The 12150-nt window shown below is 36.7% G+C and overlaps 1 protein-coding gene across 1 annotated transcript in view; it reads right to left on the reverse strand.

Moving 5' to 3' along the window:
* The window catches only part of HMCN1 (hemicentin 1), a 511472-nt gene that overhangs the window by 16824 nt on the left and 482498 nt on the right, over positions 1–12150 (reverse strand). Inside the window, exons 97-102 of the mRNA XM_037825157.1 lie at positions 11564–11801; positions 5083–5145; positions 4057–4176; positions 3003–3137; positions 1911–2024; positions 1194–1319 (exon numbers count right to left, since the gene is read on the reverse strand). Coding sequence (XP_037681085.1) covers positions 1194–1319; positions 1911–2024; positions 3003–3137; positions 4057–4176; positions 5083–5145; positions 11564–11801 — 796 coding nt within the window. The remainder of the gene's footprint in view (positions 1–1193; positions 1320–1910; positions 2025–3002; positions 3138–4056; positions 4177–5082; positions 5146–11563; positions 11802–12150) is intronic.

Here is a 12150-nt window from a genome sequence, read left to right on the forward strand (position 1 = left end):
TATTCACAGTGTTAGAGCAGAAAAGTCTTTGAAATCTGATAAGTCCAACTCCCTTAGTTTATTTTTTATTTAAACTTTTACTAATGAATATTTAAACATATTCAGAAATAGAAAGAAAAGTATAATGAATCCCCATGTACCTCAACAAGTATCAACGCATGGTCAATCTTCCTTTACCATATTTACATCCCCCCATTTCTCATCATGTATTATTTCAAAATAAATCTAAGACATCTTGTAACTTTATCAATAAATATATCAGATTAAAAAAACCTATTTTGAAACTGAGAAACTTAAATTGGTCTATGATCTTGAGGCTCGTCTAAAGTTACAAAGCTATCAAGAAGGAAAGATTGACTTTAACACCTCATCTCTAAGTCCAGCTCTTTTTCCCCTTGTACAGGGCTTTCTTTCTATACTTTTTCCATCTGTACCTATTAACACTGCATTCAAGGCCATATTTAAATTTCATCATATGAAACCTATCATATTAGATACAACTCTTTCTTGGGTACTCTCGTACAATTTTATCTGTACCTCTTTTATGGTCTTTCCTTCTACCTTGTATTATGTAGTCTTTTGTTTTGTTTTTTGTGGGCGAAGGGTTAGGCCAATCTATCCCAGTAGATTGTAAGTACAGGAGAGCACGAATAGTTTCCATTTTGTTTTTCTATATCCTGCGGCTCCTAGTTAATGCTAGCTCTGGCAGGCTGGGACAAAATAGGCAGACAAAAAATGCACTTAAGGAGAAATATAATTTATTGTATTGTCTGGTCATTGATTTAATAATTAAAGACTATTTCTAAAACAATTATTTTTTGACCTTTTAATAAATTCTACGAATATAAAATTTTCTTACCCCCACTCCTATGAAATTCTAAACATGAATGTTAATGTCATGTTAGGAATGATGTGAGAAGATAGTAAATTATGTGAATGTGAAATATCTAAACCAAATGTGTAACTGACAGGGGCTCAATATGGTCACAATTTTCTACGGTGAGCTTCCTTTTCTGGGTATCTCCCCAACCCTGAGACCTCAGTGCTCAAACTTACTAGAAGGTGGGAACTAAAACCTATGAAAATAGACAGATATCCTTGTTAGAATGCGTTTACACCAACCATTAGTCTTTCTAATAGACGTCTTGTCGATGGTAAATGGATCTTGGTTACTGACGTGGCCATACACTCACCAATGCAGGTTCCATTTTCAGCCTTGGTCATCCCGTTTGGACAAAGGTCAATGCACTTATAGCCGCCGTGGGTGTTCTTGCAGAGCTGGTCTGGTCTGCAAACGTTCTGTCTACATTCATTCACATCTTGATAAAAGAACAAAGGCAACGCAGACTGGGAAAATGATTCCTTCTACTTTTCAAGAGAAATCATATCTTTGGGTTTTAACAATACCACCTTTTGAACTAATGTAGATCTTCATTGAATAATCATCATACAAGGTGAAAGTGCTTAAGTCCAGTAAGGTATAGTAATATACTTTGTTTTAGAGCATAACGATACAAAGAAACAAAAACAAAAAAATTGTTTCACAAATCTTTTAGACATGCCATCCACTTCCTTCCCCTGGAAAAATAAAAATTATGTATGTAAATTTTTATGTGTTCACACATATGTATGCATATATGTTACACTTTTGTGGAAAATGTCAGTAAATATAATAGAGGAAATGTGAAAAAAGTTATGTAATTAGAGGCGTTAGGTTATGAAATTAGAAAATCAAACTTATAAATTATTTGCCACTACTTTGTGTTTGTGTCGATTACATTCAAGATGCATGGTAGGTGTCTTATTTAAATATATGAATCAGGCCCAGGACATGACATAAATGTTTAGTTCAGGCAACACTGAGAAGTTACAGAAATGTCATGGCTTTGTACTCAAAGTCCTTTTCTTACCCATGCATTTTCTGCCTTTGAGCTGATACCCAGGTTCACATCCACAGTGGAAACTTCCTATAGTATTAAAGCAGCGCTGGTGACAGGGGCTGGATTCTTGGCATTCATTAATATCTGTCAAATAAAACAAAACTTTCACTATACGCTGCTAGGAATCCTGGGTTAATTATCCCAAATGTTTAACATTTTAATGATCTTTGATCATTATATTTGATATCCCAAACTTATCCAGTACATTTGCTCTCATATGATCTGCTAAATAATTGATAAGCTGAACTGCTGGAGAGGGCATCTCTCTTCAGTATTCCAGAAAGGTAGACATTTGCTGATGACTCAGAACTATGTTGATGCAACTCTCCTACACTTCAAGCATTTTAACATGTGGCTCCCATTCCTGCTTCTTCTAGGAAGTTCCAGGTCTGGACAGACTGGGATGCTGAAGATAGGAAGAAAAAAAAAAAAAACTAACATCTTTTGTAGTATCTTTTGAAATTGACCTTTCTTCCCCACTCTTGCTGCTATTATTAGCCTGTTGCAGGTCTTTATCGCCTCATGCCTGATTGCCTGCAGCAACATCAGCATTTCTCTTTGTCTTCAGTCATCGCCAGATTAATCTTCCCAAACACCACCTGGATCATAGTGTAGCAGAAGGAGTACAGGCACGAACTCCTCCAAAATCTTGTGCACTTGTCTGTTTTTTGTATCCACTATTTTTGCTTCTGTGAAAAATCCTGCAAAATACATTCTGGTGGTAGTTGTATGCACTAGGGTTTTATGGAATACATTCTATTAAATTCTACTAATCTCTTCTGTCATATGGTAATAGGCAAGATGCTATTACTCAAAACCATTGTGCAATAAACATTTAAGATAGTCACAGAGTACTTTAACTAAGTAAGATCTTACCAAGTAGCCTGACCTATGAAATATCTAAAATGCAGTTCTAATTAAAGTTCTATAGAGTTCACTTACTTGAAGTCTCATCAGACTCTTCCTGAGTTTTCTGACAGAGTTTACATTAACTTAGTCAAAAGACAGGTGGTCTTAAATCTTAGTACAAAGAAGATAAAGGAAGGGCCTCCATTTTTGTACCTTGACAACTCAGCCCATCAGAGGTTCTCCGAAAGCCAATTCCACAAGGGACCACACAGCGATAGGATCCAATGGTGTTGTCGCAGTCCTGACCAGCATGGCAGCTGTGCCCACCCAAAGCACACTCATCAATATCTGCAACAAAGTGTCATGCAACTGGGGTGAGTTGAAGAAAGCCCAACCAATAAACCTAAGGAATGGGAATAAGAAAAGTGATGAATGACATTCAAAAAATATAGACGAGCAAGAATTACTGATGTTTTGGGTGAATCATTTCGGGAGGGTTTAATAGATGATAAGCTCACTGCAATGTGGTGTGGTATCTTCATGGACAGACCCATCAATTAGACCACCTGAGAATAAGGTGGCTTTAAAAGGGTTAACTTGTCTCTTCTGAGATTTCAGTTTTCTCATCTGTGAAATGAGGCTAATACTTGTCTTTAGAGAAGCTTTGAAAACTAAATGAAATAATATATGTAAGGTGCCCAATCCCTACTGGACATTCCATTAATGTCATTTCCCTCCCCTTCAGCACCATTTCTCCCCTTCTCCCTTGCATTTAGAAGGGGGACTTCTTGTGCACAGAGGGAGAAATCCTTTCCTCTTTTCATTTTTAATTTACTTATAGAACTAGGTTCTTAGACAAGTCTAACTTTGGAGGGTACACAAAGCCAGATAGAGAAGTCATTTTTTGTTTATGTTCCTTAAGTGCTATCAGGAGTGTGCAGTTAACTTAATTCCCTTACAACCCTTTTATTTCTTAGTTTCCTTGTTGTAAATGAGGATGGCAATAGCCCTGCCTGCCCCTTCGGAGTATTGTGGGGATGGGGTGAGTCACTACAGGTATCCCTGCTTGCAGGATCCTATTTCAGGCAGCGTATGAGCAGTATTTTCTCTTTCTTTATTTCTCAACCTAATGAAGTCCTGCTCTGATTGTTCCCAAAGTGGGGGCAGAGGGAATAGGGAATATGAGAATCATCTGGCATACTTTTCAGGGTCAGAAATCACCTTGACCATGGCTTAACACATCCATTAGATTCATCTGTGTGAGTACCTTGACACATTCTTCCATCTGCTGCTATGGTGAGGCCTTCTGGGCAGGAGCAATAATAGGTTCCCATGGCATTGTGGCAGCTGTGGGAGCAGGGATTCCAGGCTGCACATTCATCTTCATCTGAAAGAAGAAACAAGGCCCAATCAGCATGCAAAGCCCTTGCTTTCTAGGAGTTATTAAAATCAGTGAAAATAGTTTCTTATAGAGGCCAGTGAATTGATCCAAGCATAAGAGAAAAGACTCTAAGTGACATAAAAATGCAAACACTAAATAAAAATTAATTTGTGATACTTGAATTATTTTTGATAGTGAATAGATATTTAGATTATATTCAAAAACACTGATGATAGCTAATACACACACACACAAACACACACACACACGCTGTCATCTAAATGTTTTTCCTGCCTTAACTCATTCCTCATAATACTCCCAGGAAGATTTTTTTTTTTACTATCCTCATTTTGCAAAGGTAAAACTGAGGAAGAGAGAAGCTAAGTGAATTGCCCAAGCCTAGAGTTCCTCAAGCCCTTTACTTAGCTTTTTGCCTGATCTGTGACTCTTTTGTCCTGGCACTTGGGTGGGACAAGGTTGGTTTATTCATTATTCTTAGGGCCACAGTCCTGCCCTATCTTATGGTTGAGCTGTTCTAGGGTTAGTTGTTTCAGGGTTGGATTATTGCTGTCTCATCCCAGAAGACCAAATCCAGTGTCGTTTCTGGGCTCATTCCATCTCTGTACTGGTCACCACCCCTGAAACAGATAACTGGGGCCAAATGTGGCCAAAAGCATACACTCTGTAATCTAACTTAAGTTCATACCTAGCTCTGCCACCTGACAGCTGAATGATCTTAAACAATTTACTTAACTTCTCTACATTTCAATTTCCTCACCTATAAAATGGAAAGTTTATAGCACTGTTGTGATAACTAAATACCTAATAAAATGGTAACAGATACACACTAAATGGTATCTGTTGCTAACATTTTTATAAAAATAAAAACACATTATTCGTTCTAGTACTTACCAGCGCAGAAAGGTCCAACAGTGTCTAAAGCGAACCCAGAGGGACACTGGTTACTGCGATCTCCTGCCACAGAGAAAGATGCAAAGTTTACTGGTTTATTAGAATGTTAGCATCTTGTTTCTTTTTCAGCACAATCTTCACTGGGAAGATATGCCAAAGATGGACTGCACGATGCAACAAATGCAATAGGTGACAACAAACAGAAATGGAAAATTTTTTCCTGTTTTTCAACCAAGAACTAAATGAATTATAGCCAGAGATTGCTGGCAAGCTGCCATTGGAAACAGATTTTCCATTTAAGTTGTTTACATCAATCAAAAGAAAAATTAAATAAAATTATTCTGTGGTAACTAAAAAGGATCCAAAGATCAATGTGTATGCCAGTCATAAACAAAGGCAAAGTCCTAGTCTTCCAGCCTTTGCTCCCCTGTTTTGTTCTAGAAGGAGAAACAATATTTTCAAGCAACTTGATTTGTGCCAGTGAAAAACTGAAACTCCGTGAAGAACCCCCTCCCTTTGTGGATTGCTACCAGTTGCAATATTGAGCATCTGAATCAAAGTCCCCTCAGGTGTTGCCAAGTGTTTCCCCTTTCCATTTAGTCCAAGCAAGGAAAAAAAAAGACATATTGTGATAGAATATATTTAAGTTAGATGTTAGAAAAAGCATCCTGGTAAGAAGTTACAGGTTAGAGAGTTAGGGAATTTCCTTAAAGGTCATGTAACTATCTTGACTGGTTTAGGGAGTTTAAGCAAATATTTTCAAACATCACTAACCTTCAAAAATTTACATAAAACTCATCTTTCAAGTTAACAGAGTAATGTGTGTCACACAAGTTAGGGCAACTGTCAAATTCCCACAGCTGGTTAAGTGGCCAAATTATATCGCATTACAAACAAAAGACAAAATTAAGATCACCAAATGACATTTATCAGGTGGCACAACGTGTCATCAAAGCTCAGCTTTTATGGATCAAGTGTAAACATTTCCACTATGGTGATGTTAAAATAGGTCCACAAATTCTTTGCTGCTCCTCCCTTCAAAAAGGGGAGTCTAATTCCTCTCCTTTTGAGTGCATCAGTACTTAGTGACTCAGTTCTGATGAAGAGTATGTGAAAAAGTGAAGGACTGACACTTCCAAAAGTAGGTTTGGAAAAAAGAGGCATTGTGGCATCTTCCTTGTTCACTTTTTTTTTTTTTTTTTTTTTTTTTTAATCACTCATTCTGGAAGCCAGCTGCTGTGTTGTGAAGAATCTCAAGCAGTCCTTATTGAGGAAATGAGGCCTCCTGCCAACATCCAGCACTACTTTGCCAGGTGTGGGAATAAGTCACCTTGTAAGCCGATCTTCCAACCCCAGTCCAGCCTTCAAATGCCTTCAGCCCCTTGACTAACTTTACAGAAGACCTTGAATCAGAACCACCTGCCAAGTCACACTTGAACTCCTAGCCACAGAGACTGTGTGAAATAATACATGTTTATATTTTAAAAGGTAATCATGAATATAATACATTTCTCTTGGGAGAAATTTTGTTTCATTCATCTTGTCTCTTAGAAATTATCTTAGGCTTTCAGTTAATTTTAAATGCACAAACCAGTGTCTATTTTAATTATTATTTTAGGTGCTCTTCTTAGAGGGAGTCTGGATATTAGTTAAGTTTTTAGATTTGCTTTGCTTTGGAGATTCTCTGCTTATAATATTGTTTGAGCCCTGCTGAGGACATGAAACTTTTTTTCAGAACTGCTTTACATATTTACATATTTGGAGGATGAAAAAAACACTACTTGAATGGAAATGTTTTCTTGACTAGAAAGCTAGAGCACTATTTGCTATTTCTAGGCAACCAAATTGCCAAAAAGTTTGAACAGAAGTCAGAAATATACCTGAGCATAAAAGTGACTCTTAGAACACCCAAGTCTTCCTGCACGTGTAATAGAGTGGGAATGGGATGGATGGGACAAAACACCCAGGTATATTGCCAAATGATTATCAAATGGTTACTGTAAGCTTCATGTGCTTTATCTCATTTAAACCTCAAAATCCCATTACTACCACTTTTCAGATGAGGAATTTGAGTGTGATGTTATGTGAGTTGTCCAAGGTAAAAGAGCTAATATGTGCTGGATCAAGGATTTGATTCAAGTCTGTTTCACTTTTAATCACTGGACTCAAGAATACAACTCAGGTGGTAATTATCATTTGTTTCATTTATTCATACATCCTTTAATCCAACCAATATACTGTGTGGGTCCCTGTGTTGGGGATAGAACTGTGGAAAAAATGTAAACATAACTTACTATTTGGAATAGTTTTAGAGTTTTGCTACTAAGTGGGGGGAAATCTTTCATTAGATGGCATTTGAGAAATTTGGGGGGAGATACTGTAATTGTCATGATGATAGGGAGGCCAGTTAAAATTAAGTGAGTGGGGAATGCTACAATGGTATGGGATAGTCCTGCAAGATGATTTGTCCTTTGTCCCGTAAGATTTTCATAGAAGTGAGACAGCTGTTTCTAATTATCTAAGGCTAGTACCTGTCTTCCATATATTAAGCATTTTTTGCATGATTTAAATATACAACAAATTTTCCAGGAATGCAACTGCTATGTGTACTGACGGCTGATTGTGCTTTGTTTTATTCAGAACTTTACCTAGTGTTCTAGTTTGCTAATGCTGCCAGAATGCAAAACACCAGAAAAGGATTGGCTTTTATAAAAAGGGGGTTTATTTGGTTACACAGTTACAGTCTTAAGGCCATAAAGTGTCCAAGGTAACACATCAGCAATCGGGTACCTTCACTGGAAGATGGCCAGTGGTGTCTGTTAGCTGGGAAGGCACACGGCCGGCGTCTGCTCCAAGTTCTGGTTTCAAAATGGCTTTCTCCCAGGATGTTCCTCTCTAGGCTTCAGCTCCTCAAAATGTCACTCTCAGTTGCTCTTGGGGTGTTTGTCCTCTCTTAGCTTCTCCAGAGCAAAAGTCTGCTTTCAACAGCCATCTTCAAACTGTCTCTCATCTGCAGCTTCTCTCTCAGCTCCTGTGCATCCTTCAAAGTGTCCCTCTTGGCTGTAGCAAGCTTGCTCCTTCTGTCTGAGCTTATATAGTGCTCCAGTAAACTAATCAAGGCCCACGCTGAATGGGCGGGACCACACTTCCATGGAAACTATCCAATCAGAGTCATCACCCACAGCTGTGTGGGTCGCAGCTCCATGGAAACATTCAAAGAATTCCAAAATCTAATCAACACTAATACATCTGCCCACACAAGATTTCATCAAAGATAATGGTATTTTGGGGGACATAATACATTGAACTGGCACACCTGGAATTGCTCAATAATTTTTTTTTTTTTTTTAAATCACATCAGGATTCTACATATGGGTTCAGAAATAGGACTACTTCTCTGTGTCTTTTGGTGTACTCATATCCAAGGACTTTCATAATGAAATATGCAATATTTTATATTACAAAGCACTACTATATTATAAAGTATGGTATTCTGAATTATATGAGCTATCATTTTCATTTTAAGATAGTAGAGAGGACAATATCAGTTGTTTATATATTTGTTTATTTTATAGTAATGTATGATCATTGTAAAATCTTTGAAAAGTGTGAAATAAAATTTCCTGGAAGCTTGCCCCTTGGAACAAACCACTGCCAACATATGGATATTTTTCCCTCTATCTATTTGTATAAAATGAACTTTAAAAAGTTACATTAGATTCTTCTTTCTCAAGATATTTTTGGCTATTTGGGGCACCCTGCCCTTATACATTATATAGATATCCCTTTTCAGTTTTTAGTGTATTGGAATAGCTAGAAGGAAATACCTGAAACTTGAACTGCAACCTGGTAGCTTTGATTCTTGAAGACGATCATGTAACTATATAGCTTACATAGTGTGACCATGTGATTGTGAAAACCTTGTGACTCACACTCCCTCCATCCAGAGTATGGACAGATGAGTTGAAAAATGGGGACAAAAAATAAATGAATAATAGGGTGGGATGGGGGGGGTATGCAATGCTTTGGGTGTTCTTTTTTACTTTTATTTATTTATTTTTTGAGTAATGAATATGTCCAAGGGCTGACTGTGGTGATGAATGCACAACTATATGATGATACTGTGAACAACTGATTGTATACTGTGGATGATTGTATGGTATGTGAATATATACATACTGCTTTCCAGAGATGTTGAGCCCATTCATAATTCCTGGCAGCAGTGTATGAGGGTGTTCATTTCCCTGTACTTCTCAAATACTGGGGGGCAGGGGTGGTTATAATAGTTTTTAATTTCTGACAATGAGAGTGGAAAATGGTATCCCATTGATTTAATTTTCATTTCTTTGCTTATTCACATTCATTTGTCATTATTTCTTTTGTGTTTTTTCTGTTCATGGTCTTTATGCATTTTTCTATTGGGATGTTTGCCTTTTCCTATTGATTTGTAAGAGCCTTGTATACAGTATGGGTTAATCATAGTTGTCCATAATATATGATGCAAATATTTTTCTTGGGGCATATTTTATCCTCTCATTTTTATGTTTTCATTCTTCCCATGAAGAATATTTTAAATTGATTTGCTGCTAAATTTATTTATCTTCTCTTTTATGGTTTCTGATATCCTCTTTTGATTAATTTTTAAAATATAAAATATTTTATCATTATATTTTAAAAGTACACATTTGAATTTAAAGGTTTAAATTTTTTAATGAAATAAATTTATGGTTGTGAATTGCTTTGTCTTGACTAGTAGTTTCCAAAAGACTGTGTGCAGACCAGCTACATTAGAATCAGCTAGGAGCTGTGTTCAGATACAGATTCCTAGGTCCTACAACTTGCTAAACCAAAATCTCTGGGTCCAGAAATCTCAACTGTCATCAAGCTTTCTAGATGATTCTAATGCACGTAACCATAGCTCTAAACAAAACTCAACACATTGAAAGAGAAAGAACATGCTGTTTAAGCTACCAAGAGTGCAAGCTTGCCCCCTGGTGGCCACTCACTGATAACTGCAGGTACGTAACTGAAGTTCACAAGAACGGTCAACAACAAATGAGCACATTTATCAGAAGTAATTCATAGAATCATAGTTTGTAAGGGTAGCAAGGGGCCCTATAGAGCATTTCCCTATATTGTGAGACCCAAGTCCCCTAACAACACCCTTACAGATGCCACAAAGACCTTTAAGCAGTTGCAGGTTTTCAGGATTTACATGATTGGGTAGAAAGTATAAGTGACTTCAAAACTAATTTTAATTCCTCTAGTTCCAGATGGTATGAATTCATTTTCCACCAATGTCTTAAATGTAGTTATCTTTTTGAATTGGATGGAGTACTGGAAAACATAGAACTGAAGATTAAATTTTAAAACTGGACAAAACTGGTAAAGAGGAAACATAACTCTTCATTCTGGTAACTCTATTCTTCTCATGCAAGAGATGTGAATATGAATGACAATGGTAGAATGAGGTAGTAGCTACAAAGCTTCATCTCAAAAAATGTGACTGCATATTCCCAAAATAGTATGAACTCAAATTTGATGAAGCAGTTCTGATAGATCTGAAGAAGAAAATAGTTAAATGCACAATTGATGAAAGCAAGAGTAAACGGTGAAAATGAACTTTTCATTTATCTGCTGAGCATAAAAGAAAACGGTCCTGTTTAAAATCTTCTTGGGTCTGTTTTGGGTAAACCAGCACATGCCTAAACAACAAGGTCAATGTGAATCATTTTAAGTTAACTCATGGGATCCTAGAGTACTGAGCTAAAGGCATGCAAACATTTAGTGTCTGTGATTTAACTACTGTCCCAGCACCAAAGCCCCACAGAATATGGAATGCAAATTGCCGTGGTGCCTTTTATGACTGAAAAGGAAATCCTGGGGGACAAATACATCAAAGAACCCCACAGCATAGAGCCATGCTGAGATCAATGGTTGCAGAGCTATGTTTGGAAAATGGAAAACAGTTCAAAAATGATAATTTCCAGGAACAAGAAATGACAGTTGGAATCCTGATTACTGCTGCACAATGTGTAAAAGAATCTTTTAAAATAGGAAATATTTTTTGACTAAAGTTTAATACTTACCTTTACATTACGTTTTAGGAATGTTAAAAATTCCTTGACAACTATAAACTTCAGAATTATAACAATTGGACTTTCTTACCCAAAGAAAAATTGTGCTGGCAGATTATATACTTTACCTCTTCCTGCATATACAGAATAGAACAATAACAACTCCACTATGTTGTACGAGAGGGATATTAGTAAATTAAATGTAACAGGACTTTAATTAGATTGGCTTATACCACAAGGTTTTACCTATCACAGAATATGGACAACATGCATAAAAACCCCCGATACCACCCTGTTAGGCCTATGTATTAATGTCTTTATTTTTAGTGGCATCAATGCACTTCTTTTTACTCATTTAGAAGGGTATTATGACATAAAGATAGGGATTTTCTTGTAAGAATTACCTTTGGAAATTGAAGAATGGATTTTAAAATCCAAAGTCTCTTTCAACTGGTTGTAGTCAGATTCCACAGAGGATGCATGGAGTGTTTCTACCAAGAAAGGCATTTTTCCTCGGGCCCGATCATAGAAAACAGTGTGGTTCCATGTGTACGGGATGCTGAGGCCGTCGACGGTGAAAAGCCGTGTTGAGTAGGCATGCAGCTGCCCAGGACCTGTTTGAATGTAGTCCTCTGTGTAATCCTAAAGAGGACAATATAGATTTGAATAACAGCATGGCTTATACTATTTTTTTTTTTCTTGAGAATACTATGAGATGCCGAATGAGAAGAAAATTTTTCAGGGACTAAAATTATATAGTTTCAAATAAATTGTGATTATAGAGTAGTGTTCAGGAAACAACTTGAAGTTTGAACATTTTTATTATAATTACATTAGTTTCACAGATTGCTGCTGTAAATATAGTTCTATAAGGGATTCAAGGTAGCATGGTGAGAATAATGAAAAGATGTGAAAGGGTAATTATTATCTTTCTTTAATTTTGGAAATACTTTTATGAATGATATACAGAAAGTTTTGTATAAGTGTTATT

Source organism: Choloepus didactylus, chromosome 2 (genome assembly GCF_015220235.1).
Source record: "Choloepus didactylus isolate mChoDid1 chromosome 2, mChoDid1.pri, whole genome shotgun sequence".
NCBI classification, from domain to species: Eukaryota; Metazoa; Chordata; class Mammalia; order Pilosa; family Megalonychidae; genus Choloepus; species Choloepus didactylus.